This window comes from Camelus ferus, chromosome 5, assembly GCF_009834535.1.
Source record: "Camelus ferus isolate YT-003-E chromosome 5, BCGSAC_Cfer_1.0, whole genome shotgun sequence".
Taxonomy (NCBI): domain Eukaryota; kingdom Metazoa; phylum Chordata; class Mammalia; order Artiodactyla; family Camelidae; genus Camelus; species Camelus ferus.
In genome coordinates, this window is record NC_045700.1 from 39,876,853 (window position 1) to 39,897,395 (window position 20,543).

Here is a 20,543-nt window from a genome sequence, read left to right on the forward strand (position 1 = left end):
TGAATATGCTCAGATCAGTCAGGTCTTACAACATTACATATATGAAACAATTACTCAGAATCAAAACACTCCTGATAATTTTTATCTTGTTTGACTAGGTTTCCTGAATGTTTCAAAATAATTACTCAATTCTTCCATGTAAAAAAAAAATAGAAAAGAACAATGTGGACCAGGTCTGCTGGGTTTGATTCTTTCTGATTCTTTCCAGGAGAGTAAAGTATACTGACACCAACATGTAAAAAGAGAAAAGAAGAAAACAGAGCTAATCTGTCCTAGTCCCAATCCAAAACGGTGCAAGATAGCAGAACTTGGCTAAATCAAAATAAAAATTCATCCTTAGGTAATTCACATTTTTCTTGGAAATCCATTTTAATACTGTACTAACTCTGAATGTGTCTGACATTCTTAAATTTAATTTCATATTAGATTTACACACACACACAGACACACACCCTCAAAACCCTTTATCAGAAGGAAGGAAGGAAAATGGTCAGCTTTCCTTAATCATTTCTCTTGGCTCATGCTTTAAGATCAAAGTAAGCAATTATATACAAAATCGGCTCCAGAATAATAAATTTAGATTATGAATGAAGTTAGAGACACAAATAACAAAGGCAAGTACAAATTGTTAAATTTCATGAGAGTAGTATTTAAAATACTACATTTTCTGATACTGTCAATTTGACCCTGATGCAAAATAAGAAAATGCATTTCAATTCAAAACACAAAGTATTCTTATAAATTGGAAATAAATCAGGAATACTCAGGGATACCCTAAAAGGTTGAAAGGGCCAAGCGTGTTGACCTCTTGCTCCTCCATTTAAAGGTCCCAGGTGTCTTCCAAGCCTCTGTAGACACCAGACTGATATTTTATAACATCAGATTTATGTTCTGAGTTTCAGCATTTTAAGAATTAGGTTAACAGTGGCTAAAAGTAAATTGAGTATTTTTAAAATTCTGCCAATAATTCTTTTTCAGTAATAATTGATTTTATTAGCATTTTATGAATGTTTTCAGATGCTCTATTACCAAAAATGTATAGCTTTTATTTAAAACTGAAATATGCATTTTTGAAATATTTTTCTAAAAAATATCTTAAATTTCCCACGTTGTTACAAGAATCAAAGGAGATAGGCAATATTTTGCATGATTTTAATGTTTTAATGATTTGATGCTTTGTTTGTCTAACCTTTTTTTAGAGCAATGAATATCCTTGTCAAAAAGGAGGAAAAACTGAGTCACAGAATCCCAATAAAAACTTTCTAGATGGTCTCAGAGAGGTGATAAGAAAGGTTGGTTCCTAAAGTTTCCAAAACCTTTGGCTTCCATACTGATGTCACCAAAGTAAGAAACTGAAAAGGGGGTACGCAAAGAGAATAGCATGGATTTACCTATTCGGATCTTAACAGATTTTGCTTCTTTGATTTTAACAATTTGATCAGGTTGCATAAAGTTCTAAATAGCCTTCTAAAAGTACCAGCATGGGGTAAATGTGAAATATTATGGTGAAAATGTTACACTGTCACAGAATACATGCCACAAGAAAGCATGTGCAAATTATATAAATCCCCTCTATATTTTGATATTTTCTTAAGAACAGGCAGTTCCAGTTAATCCTTGAATGAAAAAAAGTAATGAATAATGTGCCCCAAAAGGTACAATACCAGTGTAAATATTAATAATTTAATATGTAATAAAAGTCATCCTGAAAAAAAATCAATATAGTTCAAAATAATTTTAAGCTGTTACCTTAAAATATGATTTGATTTTAAGGTTGTAATCTCAGAAAATGTATAATTCAAAATAGTTTTTAGTTTTATTAACAGGTTGTGTGTAGCTTCCTGTAATTGATAACTCGTTTTTATCATACTTCAGTTACAAAAACAGTATTGTAATTGAAATTCAGTCCACAAATCATTCTGAACCCCAAATTTTTTTCATATTTTGTGATTGAGAATTCTAACACTGCTATATTAAATAAGGCTAAAAAGATGTTTAAAATATGCATACTTCAAGAAAAGATTATAGTAATGTAAAATCACACAAGAACACACCAGATCATTTTTTCTGAGGTTTAATTTTAACTAATGAATTTATAAATGATGAAGGTAATACCAATCCAAATCTTTACTTATTTGTAATGCACAAACTATTTTTTGTAACTTGTAGGTGAAACAGATTCTTTTCACCATGGCAATGCTTTCACCCTTATTTATGGTCTTTCTTTTTCTTTCTTTTTTTTTTTTCCTTGAGTCTTTTTTCTTCAATAGTTTAACAAGTCACTTCTGGTTTGGCTAAAGTGCGATCCTAGCACAATAATGTTTCAACTTGCAAGGAAGAACACCCTTATTGAGTTGATAGAACTCCACGAGCTGGATTAGATCTGTAAATCTTGTGTGGCCATCATCCAGGGTGTGGAACATTTCACCATCGTCTTCCACCTGCAACAGGAAAAATGACAAACCAGTAAGAATGGCAAAATACCCAGAAAGTCAATCATACTCTATTGCAAACTGCATCTATAATTGCCAAAATTGGCACGTTTATCATACTAAAGGACAGTGAAAAGAATGTTATGGCATGTTCACTTCTTTTTATAACTTCACTTGCATCTAAAAGAAATATCATCAGATCCTAAGGTAAGCAGTGTGGCTCTACTTTCTACTTCTCCTAATGTTCTGGAATCAGAACAGTATGACGATTCTCAATCAATACAGTCTACAGTGAGAAATCTGCACTATTCAGCATAAAAGTAAACCAAAGACGTTAATGCTCCCACCTACAGAAATTGATTTTCATTTCTAATTGTTGTCTAACTAAAGCCTCACTTAGTATATTAAAAGTGAATATTCACCATAATTGAAATCAGTAAATTGATTCTGGAGCAACCAAACATTAGGTTAACAGGATGACAGGGCTTTTTTTTTGCAATGAGATTTTCTGTTATTAACAATTCTTATTTCCCAGGGATATCACTCACAAAATCAGTGAAGTAGGGAAGATACTTCATGTGGACTTGGAATAATTCTAAAAAGAGGCCATTCAAAAAAAAAAACAACAAAAAAAAACACTAGCAATTTAGCAATCTCATGTAATACTTTCCTGAAAGGAGACTGGATCTCGGTTCTACACTATCTGGTTCCAATATACACACACACACAAAAGTAGCAGAAGCAGCAAAAAAAAAAACCCAAAACAAGTTGTTCCAATCAGAAGTAGAATTACAGAAATTTTTAAAGTGTGCTCAGAATAGTTTAAATTATCTCCAGTTCTGCAGCACCTGTGTACCGATCCATAATGATTAAAAACAAAACTACCAAAAAAAAACCGCAAACATTTTGGGGGCAGGAGAGGAGAAAGGGCTCTAAAATAATGGTTTTTAAAGAACCACTAGTAGAATCCAGGAGAAAGAATGTTCTGTGGCCTTTTAACAATAGGTGGCATGGGGTCTATACAATACTACCAAATTATATTTCATGGGAAAAGAGAAATTTAATTTTTACAATTCCTGTATTTATTATATTAATCCAGACTCATAAAGCCATTTCTGTCAAACTTAACTCTAGTCAAAGTACAAGTTCCCAAATTATATTTAATAAAAGAACCAAAGAAAACTAAACTTTCAAAAAGCTTATGCATTAAGACCATCTCTAACATACAAATATGAAATCACAAATTACTTACTGGTATAATTTGAAAGTGCTTTATTTTTTGTCCATGACTCATTGACAGTACGAAAGTTTTGGGATTACTCTGACTATCCCGTACCAAGAAAACTCTAAAGAGAGAGAAGGAATTTCAATGTCTCTACATTTACTCATAGAAATACAGCATGTACCAAGTCTAGGAAGTATATTCATAAATGTAGCCAGTTTCCCTTTACCGTGAATTTAATGATAGGATTATCCAATATGGTAAAAATATAGTATAACATAATCTTATACTATAAAATTGTCATCAGAGCTAATTTAATTTTAACAGGAGAAATATACAGCTATTTGTCAGATCATTTGCTCATGATAACCACTATGCTGGCATCAGTGATTAGTGCTGGTCCTTCTTCCACCGGGAACCTGGGTATTCACATGTAACTCTGTGGTACAGAGCATGGGGCATTAGCATATCGTTACTTTAACTTCTGGGTCATGTTAAGAGTCTGAAAAGAGGAAATTATTTAGAATGAAATCATTTTAACCCCCCCTTCTACACTGGATCCTTTCTTTTGATTCTGGTTCCTACTATTACATACACAACAGAAAGTGAGAAATGAATATATTCTAAAAAATCAATCCTGAAATCATTCATTAAATGTTTGAGCAAAATATTTTAAGTAAAAGAAACACTCAAACAACACGTACTTTAACCTTGAAGAACGCAGCAGAAGAGCCTCTGAAGTAGGCTGGAAAAACGAGACATGGCCTAACAGCCTAAGAGGAAAATGCTGCCAGGCGTGGATTCTTACTTACTGGCAATTCAGTGCAAAACCAGCTTTGTATTAATTGTTGGCAAACAGACTGTGCAAAGAGTCCCCTCTGGTGACTCCAATATGAAACCTCACTGTGCCTGGGCAAAGACACAGCCAAATTTGAGCCATCACAGATGTCTGATGAGATCATCCATTTCATTTGTGGTGTGAGATTCTGACATTACATCACTGGGAGATGTGACAAAAGAGAGTTTCACTGGTAAATCAAGCTAAGTCTCTCCCCATTCCCAAGTAGATCACTAGTGCCACCTAGTGGACTGCCTGGCATCATCGCATCTTTCCAAAAAAATACCAAAATAATTTTTTTAATTAAAAATTTAAAAAATAAAGATACTGTCATTCTTTATGCAATTATTTCATTCAATTTATAAAAACTTGGCCCAGGAATAAGGGAAATTTTAGTCCTCCAAAACATTTTGAAAATTCTTTGTGGTTTGTTTCTTTTCTTGGTTTTACCAAATTGTAATTCTGCTGATTATTCAAATTTACATCTAAAAAGATCATGTTCCACACAGAGAAGTATATGGAAATCTTTTCTTATTTAGAGTCTATTGAAATGCTGACTTGCTATTAATAATCTTCCTGGGGAAGATGCATTTTTATCCAAATGTCAGTATTAAATCACCTTGAAATCTTGTCATCATCTTAAGCCAACTCTTGAAGATATAAGATCCCATCACCACTTGTTTAAATTGTTGCTGGTTTTATTACAACCTCCTTAATTTGAATTCCATTTGGAAAGAGAATTTATCTGGTATTATAGAGAGTATCTGAAGTACTTAGTAATTTGAGAAAAGGAAAATTCATTAGATCATAAATCTTATATATTTCCTATTTCTCCTGTAACTCCCCTGGTATCCCACTAAAAGATAACATGAGAGTAAAAAAGTACTATTTTCATAGGTTTTATTACTTTAAACTGTTAAAATTTAGAGAAAAGAAAATAGCGATGTAAACAGAAAGAAAAAAATAAAAGTCTAAATATATAAGAAACAGTTTTTTACTTTAACATACCCTGTATCAAACTTAAAAAATACATAACACATAAGATGATGTCATGGTCATGGCATAAGCCATACTTTGCAATCGCATTAAATTATATGTTCAAATCAAAATGCTGACACCCAAAAACAAGTTCAATTTCCCCCATCAGTTAATATCTGAGATGCACAAATGGCCAATATTAGCAATTACTGGTTAAAAGAGAGCATCCTACTCAGCTATCTGTTCCTTTTGCACAAATACCAAGCACACACTATGTAGCAGGGATTACATAGGTATTGCTAGGATTCAGTGGCAACCGTCCGACAGAACAAAGTCACTTCTGTTTTATTAAGCCAAAGTCATAACTCTGTCTTGAATAAATAATTGCTGATTATAGAAGAAATCAAAATCACTGCTATTCAGAATCAAACTCACCCATCCACTAGACCTTGCTGAATAATCAGTCGCTGAGCCTCTTCTCTAGAAATTTTGTGGTGAAACCACGGTTGGGACCGGTGGATCGCTGAAGAAATAAAGTGGAGGAATACAAAGATTTGTTTGGAACGACCATGCTTTCATCACGCACCTTCCACCACAACCCCTCAGCGAGTACATCGAAATGCACACCTCCACCCGTTCAGCCTCAGCAAGCGTCCACACACATACCCATGTTCGTGGCAGAGCTCTGTGAAGAGGCAGTGGGGCTACCGTGAGTGCCCAGGCGTAAACATCCTTTTTTCTGTGCAAGGAAGCAAGAAACAAATTTCAGCTTCTGGGATGAAACAAATCCAAATCATACATGTTTTGAAGAACATGAATCTGAAGCGTACCCTCCATGCTAGTCCTTCTTCAACTGCAACTGAAAGGGCTTCAGTGGGATTTTCTATGACTCTGCTTTTCTGGCCTGAGAAGTCCATTGCTACCAGGGAATTTTCTGATATACTTCTCTGGAAAAAAAACACACACACTTTTTTACCATGAAAATATCTTTGAAGTTACCTTTCAGTGCTTTGCTGACAATACATTTCCATTTTAGGATGTGGTTCCAAAGGTGGCTAGCAGGAAATTAAAAAGTTAACAAAACATTTTCAAGAGAAAATGGTGCTTTAAAATATTTTGGTTAAAGTTACACAGTTATTTGTTCAGGTCACTGAATTAAGTGTTGAATAAAGAGATTAAAAGCTTTTAAGGTAAGCATGTCTTTCCCCTGAAACAACCCTATCTCTTCACATTCTCTATTTAAACAGAAAAACACCAGTTTAGAAAGGAATAACTCTTTTTCTGCCTAAGATCCATTACTTCCAAGTTCATCTCTCTATTATGCTTTGAGGTTCATCAATTATCATTTAAATGTCAAATCTATCTACCTATAAAACAGCTATTTATTTAAACTCAACACACTAAAGCTGTAACAGACTGACTCAGTACTTCTTTAAAAAGAAATAGTACTCATATTTTATAAAGGAATGAAACACAATGTGTATTTTGAGTTTATCACATCAACTTTCCTCTTAAAAAATGAAATTTAGTGAAATAATTCAGATACCTCCATAATATTACAATTTCTATGACTTAATATGTGAATATTTTTCCACCTTGTGAGTATGAATGTGGTAAAAATAAGAGCTGCAAAAACAAGTGTGAATGACAAAAGAAGAACTGATATAAAAGGAAGACATTTTAAAACAAATATAATTTTAAACAAGAAATAAAGTCATCTTTTTGCCAATTACTTTCTGTATTCATATTCTCTGAAGGTAAAAAGAAAGCCTCCGAAACCTGAACCTTATTTTTGTATTTTCTTTGTTTAGGGCTCTACTTTGCAACCACCTTTTTAAAAAGTGTACCACCCCAAGTCATGCATCCTAAAAAACAAACAAATAAACAAAACCCAACCAGTTGTCAAAATCTCCAGTCAAGAGTGTCACTCAGCTTATAAGAATTAAAACACTCCCAAAGAAAAACCATCCAAAAACAGCATGGACAATGTTTCATAGTTATTCCCCACTCATCATTAATAGAAGAGCAACACAAAAAACACAGTTCCCATGGTAAAGGATGAGCCAATGTAGACCTGGAGACTTGTGACTTAAGACCATTTTCTCTCCCTTTACGTGGATTCAGCCGTACCCAGCTTGGTCTAACAGCTTCTAGTCAAATGTCTGTTTGAAATAAAATCTGGTCCACACAAAAAAGCTGGCGGGTGAGGGATCATTTATCACTGCATTACACATCCCACTTTATTAGCATTTGCTATTTCCTCTTGAAACCTTACTGTATGTAGTGGTCCACAGTCTTATTACAGTTCATCTTTATTTCTGGAGATCCGGCGTGCAATCTTTCATTTGTTACAGTAGCCTTTATAACTGACAGCTGCTCTTTCCAGCCAGATGCTGTCTCTGTAATCTCTATTTGCTGTCACACCTTACTTTGCCCTTCTCACCCCGTGATCTTCTGTGCCGGGCTGTGGACCAGTTGGATACACTTTTGCTTTGCTGACATTAATGAAAAGCTTCCACCTGCCCACACCACAGAGTAACTAATCTCAATCATAATGATAGCTTTATCCTTATAATATCTCTGCCTTCACATGCCAAGATAGGCTCTGTAATCACGAGGTCCTGATCACATAAAAAAAAATCGTCAGGAAAGAAAAATAAACATAACCAGGTGTTCTTACTCTTTTTTTTCCCCTACGAAATGACAGACTAAAATGTAAAACAAGATCCCATGTTCCATAATTACTTGACATAAGTAGGGAGTCTACAATGCAAATAAGTATTTTCATTAACTACATTAGAGGAAAACACAGGAAAAAATAGCAAATGTTTTCTACTGAATGGCAGGTGGTGGATGAAAAATTAATAGTTTACCTTTGGTGGACAAAGAAATGGAAGTGAAACAAAATCTGACTCGAACTAAAAGGTCATTTTCAGCTCAATTTCTTTCACACAGGAAAGTGATGTTGATAACATTCAGAATCAGTGTATTTCTCAAATATTTGTCCCTTTTTCTAGCTCTTTCTTCTGGTGGGAAAAAACAGAGCAAGCCCTAGAAAAGGGTTCACAATCTAAATGGTATTCCCCGCTTTTTAAGAGAGAAGAGGCCTGGGTACACCCTGCACTATGCAGACCACACCTTGGGATCAGATCCAAACACTTTCTGTGAGGTGGGGACATGAAATGCTTTTCAGGCAGCTTAGCTAAGTGGCTACTAGTAGCCACACACTCCCCATCACCCCATTTGAAAGATCTACATAAATGTGCAATCCAGTCCTTAACAAGAGGGCACAGAATTTCCTCAGATATTGTTCTCTTATCAGCTTCACATGAAACCACTGGACATCAGAGATGTAATTGATTCTTGGGACTATAAACAGTCCCCCTTATTTTATACTGCAGGATGCCAGTGACTCAGCCAAGGTCCCACAAAAAGCTTACGGTAAAAAAAAGAACAGGCCCTATCTAGGGGTCTTTTATGTAACACAGGATGGGAAATACAAGGAAGAAAATGCAGTTTGGAATGTCTAGCTCAGGGTCAAACGTGTGAAATAATAACAACTTGAGTTGACTGGTTTTTCCCATCCTCTTACTCCAGCCAGGGCCATATTAACAGATGCTCCTTTAAGTGAATCCTTTGTTTGCCCTAAAAAGGACCAAACATATTTGGCTTCTTGAAATGTCTGCTGATGTTTCTCATTTCAAAGGCCCATCAGGGGTAGCTATTATGTGCTATATATAGTTAACGATATTCATTATGCTATGGTACTTTTTCTCATTTCCTTTCTCGAAATGAATCCCTGGAGAAGATGATAATGCTGTTCCTTTGAAACTATAACCAAAGTATATTAAGTTTTCCACGTTGCTCCCTAAACATGGTGACTTGATGAAAACCAGCAGAGGTCAGTGAAGGGCACTGGAATCCAGGATACAGGTCACTGATTCTTTCATGATCATCAAGAAATTATCATGGGATTCTGCACAGATACCAAAGTAAACACAAATACCTCCCCAACCTTAGTTTCCTTCGTGAAAATTAAGAAGAGTAGAGAGAAAATTCTCTACGCTGTTCTCTCCGATCACGTCAACTGCCACACAAGGCAGGTCCTCCCCATACGGACACTTAAACCAAGGCCCTCCAATCCCTGATTACAGCCAAATTCACTCAAGGAGTGTCTTCTCCTAAATAAGCTCTTGAACAAGTAAAGCTACATTAACCAAACTGTCATGGAGACAACAATAGGATCACTTTCAACGGAAAAAGGCAAGAATTTTACCATTAATGGCAGCGATGAGACCAGAAAGTACTTAGTTTATAACATTTTTTCCCTATGATTAAGAGGGCCCTAAACAATAATTGCCTCCAAATCACGGCTGCTATTAACATGCTCATCCTAATAACTTCAGACTCTTTTAAAAGAAATTTAGAAGGATTTAGGAAAGGATTAAGATAATAAAATTCATATTCATATATATATATATGAATTAAAAGATTAGGGTAAGCTGACAAACTGTAAAAATTCTCACCTTAAAGCTATTGCTTTTATGAAAATTCATTACATTCCTTAGTTTCTTATTTTAGGGCTAAAAATAATATGACACAAAGATGAAAAATTACTCTTCCATAACTTAAAGCAACCTAACTACAGAATTGGAGTTCTTTTTCCATGTGAGTCTATCAGGCTTCATAATCAGCATTATTTCATGCCTCATTCCTAGAACTGAGCATATCTGCTACGTTACATGTCGGGAAATGTACCTTCCTTGGTCACAGACATGAAACGCGTATTTTTAACCTAAGGGGAAATGCAGCACATTAGCTGATTTGTAACACAGGCACGCACATCTGAATCCCTAATGTACTCAATATTAAGAAGCGTAAGCAAAAATAGCAGAACATAAACTTTAAGTTCAGAAATAAACTTCTTGTGTTCATGCACAGGAAATTAAAATTAGGTCCCAAAGAAGGGAAAAGATGCATCCGTGTGTAAATATCCAAGTGGCACTTAGTATAAATCTGAGAAGCAGTACTAGTCTTATTGCAATGCATGACCTATATTTGGCTTGCGGCTTTTAGGTTTCCTAGAGAGCAGTATGCTTTTCAAGGACCTGGAACTTTAAAAATTTTATTGTTAGAAAGCCAGAATGCAAAAGAGCTCACATGTGTATACTGTAGCTTTTAAAATTCTAAAACAATGGCGTCTTTATGCTAGGCTGTGATAGTCCCAGAATTAATATTTAAAGAAATAAATAAACCTACAATCAAATCAATCATTAAGAAACGTCTACAACCTCAAGGAAAATGTTCTATAAATTATCTCATTAAAATCTAATCCTCAAATGTTTTAATCACACAGAATGACCCTCATAACACTTTCAAATATTTAAAATTTGTTTCTAACATACAGCATGATCTATTTTGATTGAATAGTTCATGTATACTCTACTACTGTGATTTTATCACACAGGCTGCAATCATTTAAAAAAAAGAAATCACAAAATAAATAGTTTAATAAACATGATGACAGGATGATACCAAAAAGTTACTTTACTTGACCAAAAGGAAAGAATGGAAATGTACTGTAATGTACATTTATAATGGAATGTAATTGTAGATTACTGTAATGTAAATATAAAAGAAAATGTAGGTTCAAAAACGTGGTCCTTACCATGGGTGATACACTCTGAGAACTGCAGCCACTTCTACCTTGATATGGATGCATGTAATTCTGGTACAGCTGCATGCCATACTGCAGAGTAAATAAATAAAAACACATGCCCAGCACTTTTACTACACAGAGGACTTAGGAAAATCAACATTTTCATTAATTATATATCATCAATATAAAAAATCAGAATTATAAGCTTTCCTTAAAACAAATAAATGAAACATATAAAATTTTGAAAGATAAACTTTTAGTGCCCTGAATAGTACAGTTTAAAAGACTGGCTTGCTTTCTTTTTTTTTCTCTGGACCCACATTTAAGGTCTAGGTCACAGTATAAAGATCTGGAACTGACATGCCTACTCATTATTCTTAGCATCAATAGCACCAAAGCCTTTTGGAGTGGTATATCACCTCGCGATAAAAAAGCTCACTTGGAAAGGGTGCCTGGCTTTATGGTACAAAGAATCTGAGATTCTTACACATATCCTAAGCAAGCTTGGATAAAATTTACTATAACTCAATGACTTGATTGATGGATTACATTGTCTTTTTTTTTCTTTTGGTATATATATATATACACACACACACATATATATATATTACATTGTCTTTTGTAATCCATAAATTTGACACTATTTTGAAGACCCTCGCACTGTATCATTCTCTGGTAACAGTACTCTTATGGCATTGTTTAATTTTTGGCTTTAAATTCAGAGAAATCAAGACGGTAGGGAATCAGGCTGATTTCAGACAAAGGGTCACGGAACGCAATGTAAAGAGCAGTAGGTAAGAACTGCAGTATCTTTACTTTCAGGAAATAGCATCATAAGAACTTCGGGCTACAGATGGTAAATGGGCCTAGATTATAACTGGATTATGAGTTTGAAAAACATTAAGAATGCCAACTGCCCTGGCCAGAGTTATCTTGCAGGGGACCCCATCTGAAATAAGAAGACAAGCCCCTTAGACTTAAGTCACTTTGTTAAAAAAAAAAAAAAAAAAAAAGAAACCAATGGAACAGATAGGCTTCTTTTTCTCCCTGCTGCCCTCTATAATTTTTTCCATTTCATGGAACCATAATGAACTTGAAAATAGGTCCTATATAAAAGAGACACCATGGAAACCAATCTTACCCTTAGGATGAATTCCATTTAAACATTCCAACAGAGCTGCTTCTCTTCTAAAAACTATTCTTCTTAAAAGCAATTCCAGCAAAGTGGATATATTTGGTAATTAGGCAGAAAATCAGAGGGGGGCGAGGGGAGTCACTGTTTTCAAGATTTTGCTTTTAACATGAATACAAACCCACAGTCATTTAAAATTCTCTGTGTTGACTTCTTTATCCAATTATTTCCCAACTTCTAAAAATTATTTTTTAAGTTAAGGTTTGATTGACATTAATAGGACCTAATGAAATTTATTTTAAATCAACTCTAAGCCTAGAATAACTTTAAAAAGAAGACAGAGGCGCTTAATTCCTAGTCAAGTTCATTTTGGAGAATATACAATAGACTCCAACCAACATTTTCACAAGGTACATGCTGCTTGGCCACCTTTTATTTACCTGCAGTGAAAAGCCTGCTACCTACTAATAAGACTGTTTTCTTCAAAGATGTATTGTCCCTGGTACCCGTGGTGTTAGGTACTTGCTTCTGTGCTGTTGGAAGTCTTTAGTAGGCAGTTAACTCTGGCCAAGGGGTAGGGCATGGGTCACCTTAACATTTCCCTGTCCTATGGAGGGGCAGATAAGGGACTAAAAACTGTTAAGAGAGAAGCTAGCAGAGGTCTAATTGAAGGGAAGGGGAAAAGACAACATGTAACTAGGACACTGTACGTGAGCAAATCTCCCCTTTCCTAAGCCTCTGATTTTCTATGATTCTGTATGTAACTGGAATTTCTCCAAAGAGAATGGGAGTATCTCTAGCTGATGTTGCATGAAGTGTTTACAAGCGTATATGAAAAAGAAAGGAAAATAAAACAAGAGGCCAAATTCTTAGGGGAGGTTATATCTAATAAATAGTATATAATGAAAACATGAGGGGCGCTTCTGGTCCAGCCAACATAACATAGACTAGTCTTTCCCTGCTCCTTGCCACAAAGTACTAAGATAAGACAACCAAAGGAGACGATCAAGATGCCTCTAACACCAGGTGAGCCCAGCTGCACCACCCAGGGGGACCAAACAGGTACCCCACTGACAACCTGCCAGCCTCAGTGTTCGTGCTGGCAGGCCCAGGCTTCCTGTAGCTGATTATGTTAAAGTGTAAAACAGATCACATCACTTTCCTGTTTGAAACTGTTTGGTGGTTTCTCATTGGCTCCAGGATAAAGGACCTCACCTCCCTCTCCAACCTCATCTGGAAAAGCTTTGCCATAATTGAAGCAAACAGGGAAGACAGATGTGGGAGCAGAATAATAGTCCTCATGTATGTACACATCCTAATCCCCAGAACCTGTGAATATATTAGGCTGCCTGGCAAAGGGGAATAAGGTTGCAGATACAACTTCAGGGTGCTAATCAGCTGACTTTGAAATTAGGTAATTAGCTTAGGTTATCCTGCTAGATCCAATGTAATCACAAGGGTCCTTAAGAGAAGCCAGAAGGGAGAACCAGACAAATGGCAGCATGGAAAGGACTCAACCAGATATTGCTGGCTTTAAGGGTGGAGGAAGGGGCCATGAGCAGCCTTCAAGGCTGGAAAGGGCAAGAAAATGGGTACCCCCTACAGCTTCCAAAAGAGAATGAAGCCGTGTTGACACCTTGAATCAGCCTAGCCTGATTTCTAGAGTTCTGATGGAAGGGGAGAAAAAACCCTCAAATTATTTTCTCTACCATAACTGTGATGGAATAAAGTCTTCCAAAGAATGCCAGCTTCTTTATCTGTAAGAGAAGACTGAATGAAGTCAGTGGTGCTTCATCAGCAGACACCTGGAATTCATCCACGAAATCAGGATCCCCTAAGATGGGGCTGGGCACATGGAACTTCAGAAAGCGCCTCAGGTTATTCTGAAGCATATCCCTAGTTACCTGGTTACTAGTCCCTTGACTGGTTGGTTTCCAAGACCCTCTAAAGGGATTTTCTTCATTTTGTTTGTTTGATTTCCATTTTATGATAATTAGAGCAATGCAGAAGCAACTACTTATCATGAGGGTTTCAAAGAATCAGGACTTCTAAGATTTGCTGAAATCAAAATCATAACAGTCATTTTAACAGTAGACTATTTGAGAAACAAACCTCTAACAAAAACGTAACCGTAGTGGCTTTTTGCCATTAACAGCAAAAGGAAGAACATGTCACACTTAATCCAAAAGCTTCCTTTAAATCACTTTCACACCCATTAGGATGGAAAATAAATGTTGGTGAGGATATGGAGAAATTGGAATTTTTTTTTAAATTTTGTTTTGCTCTGGGGGGGTAATTAAGTCTGTCTGTCTGTCTTATCTATCTAGCTATCTAGCTAGCTAGCTAGCTATTTATTTATTTAATGGAGGCGCTGGGGAATGAACCCAGGACCTCATTCATGCTAAGCACACACTCTACCACTGAGCTATACCATCCCCTACCCCAAAATTGGAATTCTTACACATTGCTGGTGGGAATGTAAAATGGTTCACTATCTCTAGAAAACATTTTTGCAATTCACTGAAAAGTTAAACACAGAATTACTATATGACCAGCAATTCCATTTCTAGGTATGTATCAAAATAATTGAAAACTGTTAAATAAATACATGCATAGACATGCTCACAGCAGCACTATTCACAACTGCAAAAAGGTACAAACAATCCAAATATCCATCAATGGATAAATGGATAAACAAATTGTTTATCATACATATATAGACAATGGGATATTATGCAGCCACAAAAAGGAATGAAGTATTGATATATGATACAATGTGGGTGAACCACAACACATTATGCTAGGTCAAAGAAGCCAGACCGGAAAGGTCACATATTGTATGATTCCATTGCTATGAAATATCCAAATTGGTCAATCCACGGAGCCAGAACATGGTTTAGAGGCTGGGTGCAACTGCTTACTGGGTACAGTTTCCTTTTGAGGTGAAGAAAATGTTTTGGAGCCAGATAGAGGTGGTGGTTGCACAGCTTTTTTTGCACAACAATGTACTCAATGTCTCTGAATTTTTCACACTAAAAATAGTTAATTTGGTTAATTTTATGTTATGTGAATTTCACCTCAATTAAAAAAAAAATAAAAGAATAAAAGATAAAACTTTCTTCCAAACCTGGTATGACAACTAATAATTCTGATCAGATTATTCTGCCCTTCTTAAAAGGAAATGGTTGGTAAGTTTTATAATTACAAATTTAAAGTTGTTCTAAATTTGCCAGCATACAAGTTTTGAAAATAAATGTGTTTTACAGACATTCTGGAAGAAATCAACTCTGTGCCTCTCTTCTCTACCTACCTGTAGAACATTCTTACTCCTTTCAAAATGCTTAACAACAAATTTTGCTTATGGAAGCTGCAGTTTTTACTTAGCACAAAGGTAGATGCTTTAATAATTATATCTCCAGTAAAATTTATAAAATAATTTGAGTTAACCTAGAAAGCAATTTACACAACACTTAAATAAAACATAAAACAACTGCACCAAATATATCCAGGTGGGCATGTTTTAAAATACACTTCACATTGGATTCACGGCACTGTTTTTAAAATGTAGACTAAGTCATGGACAGGAGAAATTTTAATCAGCTATATACTGGCTATATGTATAATACTCTTACAAAAAAATAAAAATCAGAACATTTCTAAAAATGGAATACTCCACACACACAAGATAAATGTATTAGATTATTCCACTCTACTCTGCAAATGTTTATCTTTTAGATAAAAAAATAAAATACACACTTATGATAGGGGTGATTTTTCTTCTTTCTCACATACCTACATGGATTCACAGTGAATCTTCTGAGTTTTGAAATAAAGCTATTTTCAAACTTTGATGGTACTCCCAGCATTTAATTGAAAGTCACACCTGCGGCGAGATTACCTTAAGCAATCTAATCGCGGTCACCCAGCACGTCCTACTCTGCTCTTCTTCTGCACAGAGCATTTTCAGGTCTCGGGGCCCTCCCGCTTTGTTAGGCTAGAAGGCCACAGCACATTGTTTATCGTTAATGCATATCTTGAAGGTAACACCTGTTGAAATAAAAGCCACTAAAATTCTCCTATATATAAGAGAAAGCTGTCTCTTTTTAAAAGAAATTAAAAGAAACTCAAGCTTACCTAAAAGGCTGAGGCTTGCTTTATTCATCTATCAAAATATTAAGCCTGTACCTTAAAGCAGAATCCATAGTTAGTCGGTGCTCCATGTTTTTTTTTGCCTGCCAGTGACACATAAATATCACTATTGCCAAATTCGCTGAAAAACTGCAAATGCCGTGGTTCCTTTAAAAAAAATACATATATGTGTGTGTTGAAATGGATACGTATTTTTACACTATCTTTTATATTTCTATTATATTACATAATTTATACCTTGGCAACAGTTATTCCAAATATATGTCACAGAAACAAAAGGAAAGGACAACTAAGTCACTATATCCTTAAATAACCAGGAGCTGGACACAAGATTATTGAATTTGAGAAGCAGTGATTCATTTATAATTTAACTTGCAATATACAAAAAATACATCTTCCTATTTTAAAATTATTCTCTTTAACTACCATTTCAAGGAATCTGAAGGAGAAAAGAGTGTGAAGGATGGCTTTTGAAAATGTTTTCCTTGTCTGAGTCTCAAATAATGGTTCAACAAAGGGAAGAAGGTTAGATTGAGCTTCTGCAGCAAAGGAAAAAAAAAAAAAAGACGATTCCTGCTTCATTCAGGAACCATCACCCCTCGTGTTTGTGTGCTGCCTCACACATCACAGCAAGCGACGAAACAGGCTGCGTGACTACCTTCCTGTACAAAGAAGGAAGCCTGAGCAGAAGAGTTCAGAGAAATTACTGGGCAGTGGATGTGTCTGATTTTCAAGCAAAGGGGAATCATGAGGAGCTATTTCTTCTCCGGGAAATCCATGAGATTTAGAGCCGGTCATGGGAAATGACTGGGTCATACCGTTCTATGACAGGTTAATAACTTGGAGAAATGCTTAATTCTGGAGCTGAATGTATAATCAAAACTGACCAAAATGCATTTGTTCTTTAAAACCTCGCTACTGGCAATGTGGTCCCAGGCCAGCAGTATCAACATCATCTGGGAGCTCATCAGAAATGCAAAATCTCAGGCCCCACCCAAGACTTGCCGATTCAAAATCAAAATCTGCGTTTTAACAAGAACCCGGGTGATTCATATGCACTGAAATTTGAGAAGCAGTGCTCTTAAAAAAAAAAAAAAAGCAGAACACTCAGCAGTTTGAGCTACCCATTCAAATCCAAATCCAAAAAATTCAGTCATTGGCCAGGAGGCTGGCTATTTCACCAGTGAAGATCAGTAGAACAAGAGTTTCTGTGTATGTAACTGTTTCTTTGTGTGACACTGTTCTTTAGGCATTTTGATCTAGTGAATGACTCTGGTTCTCAACTCCATGGGAGAATAAGGCAGAAAAGAAAATTGTTAAAAGAGATCCAGACCAAGGCCCTTGGAACAAGGGAGAAGGAAGGAGAAAGGTACTCTTGTTGGCATGGCCTTTAAAACTTTATTCCTTGATAGAAACTAATTTGCTAGTAAAAATGTCTGACTTCTATGAAGAAGTTACTGATACTGTAAAAATCAAGGTAGTTGAGTCATTTGGACGTGAGAAGAAGGCAGCTCAAGAAATACTGGAGGCCGTAAGAGGCGTGATGAGTTTCCTCTCTCGACTGATTTTTGTTCCATTACTGCAGACACATCAAGGCTTATGACACTATAAGACTACAGGCTGAGTTGGCATGATCAGCAAAAGCTAAGTATGCACATGTCTATATAAGGTGGGAGAGCAGAGTACTTAGACGTTTCTCTGTAAATGTAAGTCATAGCCACATCTCCAAGGCATGCAAGTGTTTAACTCCTATGCAGCGTAAATCTTTAGAAAGTGAAATAAATCAAGTCCCTTCTCATACAAAAAGGGCAGGAAATGGTCACTTTGTCAGGTAGAAATGTCATATTAGACATTATATAACCTATATAATTTGTATCAAGGTCATAATCCCTGAGGTTACCTAATACTGTGAATTTCTTTTTTGAGGGGGAACTTCAAATCATTTCCATGTATAGACTACAGGACACAAGCTCCTTAGGCACAGGCTGGAGAGAAGAACACTATGCATGATGCACAGCAAAGTCAGATACACGGTAAGGAGAGCTAAGGTGCAGCCTGAGTATAGAGGTTTGATGCTTATAATGTTACCTTGCCAAGGTGGGGACCATTGCAGGGAAAAGAGCATGGCTCCACGGACGGAATAAGAGCTATCTTGTTATGTAATAGGTGGGAAAGGAAAGCAGGTGAAGAGTGAAGTAAAAAGACAATGGGCTGTGGATTTTTCATGAGAAATGTGTTAAAACAGTTAAGAATTTAGGAGATATTATCATATCTTCCAGTGCAGAATCACTGGGAAGACAGTAAAAGAAACATGATTATTAGATTTAGAATCTACTTTTCTCTGTTGTTAAAAGTAAAAAGATGATCCAGCACATGTTTGTTTAAACAATGCCTTCAAATGTTATTTCATAGATAAGGAACACTGGGAAAGAGAAACTTCATTACAATAGTTAAGAAAGTCTAAAACCTTAATTACAAAAATGGGTAATTATTCATCTTAATATTATCTATAACATTTAGAAAACTAGTTTTAAATCCTCAAGAAAAATTAGTTAAATGCATCTGTATGATAGAATATTAATTATTAACGTATGCAAACTTAGAAATTAAAGATTTCTGTAAAGGAATGGTTACTAAATAAACAGAGCCCTAGTCCATGAAGTATTCCACCACTAAAACCTCAAAGAAACACACACATACACACCTGTACACATGTGTGCACACACTTGTGTGAACAGCAACAAAGGAAAACTGTAAATGAGGGAAAGGAAAGAAACTATACAAGAACAACTGGGGAAAATATGGAAAGAAGCACATCTTTGGAATTCCACGTCTCCTGTTAGACTACTGCCCAAATGTCTAGTCTCCTCACTAGCTGTGCTCTGGGCATTTCCATTTGGGTGTTTCACCATCAACACAATGTATCTAGAAATAAGATCATTATCTTTCCTCTAAGATGGTGACCTTCTAACAAATCTCCTAGTTATATTTTTTCTATAATTTTGTTTTATTTTCCTTACTTCTTTCTCTAAGAACATTATGAAGTGCTTCCTCTCAGTCAACGAAATCTGGTAATTTGCTACTTCAATCTTAGGTTAGATCCTATCGCCTCCACCCTTGATTACTGAAATGATCATCTAATTAACGCTAATTAGCATCTGTGCTTCAAATCAATTTTTCTGTGTCTCTCTGTGTGTCTCTCTCTCCCCACTCCCCTTCTCCCTCCCTGCTTCCCTTGCTCCCTTCCACTCTCCATTTCTTTCTGTTTCTCTACTGGATTTTTTAAGCTTTCTATGGCCTTCCTAATCTTACAGCTTGATCACTCCACTCTCTTGCTCAAAGTTAAAAGATGTGTCCATGTCCTAACCCGAAGAGCCTGTGAATGTGACCTTTTCTGGAAAGGGGGTCTTTGCAGATGGAATTAAGTTAAGGATCCAGAAATGAGATCATCTTAGATTATCCAGCTGGGCTCTAAATCCTGACAAGTGTCCTTACCAGAGACAAACAGAGAAAGGAGAAGGGGGTGAAAAGACAGAGGCAGAGAGTAGAGTGAGGCAGCCACCAACAAAGGGACACCTGGAGCCATGATTAGCCAAGATGGAAAATCCTACCAAAAGTTTAAAGGATCAAATATGGAGAATGAGAAATAAATAATGAACATTTTCAGCATAAAAGAAAAATATGAATTTGTGGACTGAATGTGTATGTTGAGAATCAAGCAAGGTTTAGCAGAATACATTTGAACATACCTAGAAATATGTCAGGAAAGTTACTAAATATCAATGATGATAATAAAATTTGAAAAATAGCCTCAGAAAAATGATAGATTATCCATAAAGAAGCAACAGTGTTGTCACTGACAAAACAGATGCATGAAAATAGAATTAAACTCTCATGAAAGCTCCCAAATAGTTTTACTTGAAAGATACAGATGCATTGCATAAAATGTCAACACTTATAAAACACAGGCATATGGTATAGTCAGCAACAATTGCCAAAATAGAATCAGACTGTACAGTGCTGAGCACCATGGGGTTACATGCATAAGTGACTGTGTATGTGTGTGTGAACATCTGCACGTGTATGTCTATGTACCTGTATACACAGATATGCACACAGACACATCCACCCCT

At 35.8% G+C, this 20,543-nt stretch overlaps 1 protein-coding gene across 4 annotated transcripts in view; it reads right to left on the reverse strand.

Moving 5' to 3' along the window:
* Positions 1-2,058: 2,058 nt before the first annotated feature.
* GRB14 (growth factor receptor bound protein 14) overlaps positions 2,059-20,543 on the reverse strand; it is a 105,084-nt gene continuing 86,599 nt past the window's right edge. For 3 of the 4 annotated variants that reach the window (XM_032479587.1, XM_032479588.1, XM_006182590.3), the window contains 8 exons: positions 16,447-16,557; positions 16,160-16,255; positions 11,139-11,219; positions 6,301-6,417; positions 6,137-6,209; positions 5,906-5,993; positions 3,685-3,778; positions 2,059-2,441 (listed from right to left, as the gene is read on the reverse strand). In XM_032479587.1, coding sequence (XP_032335478.1) covers positions 2,295-2,441; positions 3,685-3,778; positions 5,906-5,993; positions 6,137-6,209; positions 6,301-6,417; positions 11,139-11,219; positions 16,160-16,255; positions 16,447-16,557 — 807 coding nt within the window. In that variant the 3' untranslated portion in view covers positions 2,059-2,294. The remainder of the gene's footprint in view (positions 2,442-3,684; positions 3,779-5,905; positions 5,994-6,136; positions 6,210-6,300; positions 6,418-11,138; positions 11,220-16,159; positions 16,256-16,446; positions 16,558-20,543) is intronic. The other variant, XM_032479589.1, reaches the window with a different exon arrangement.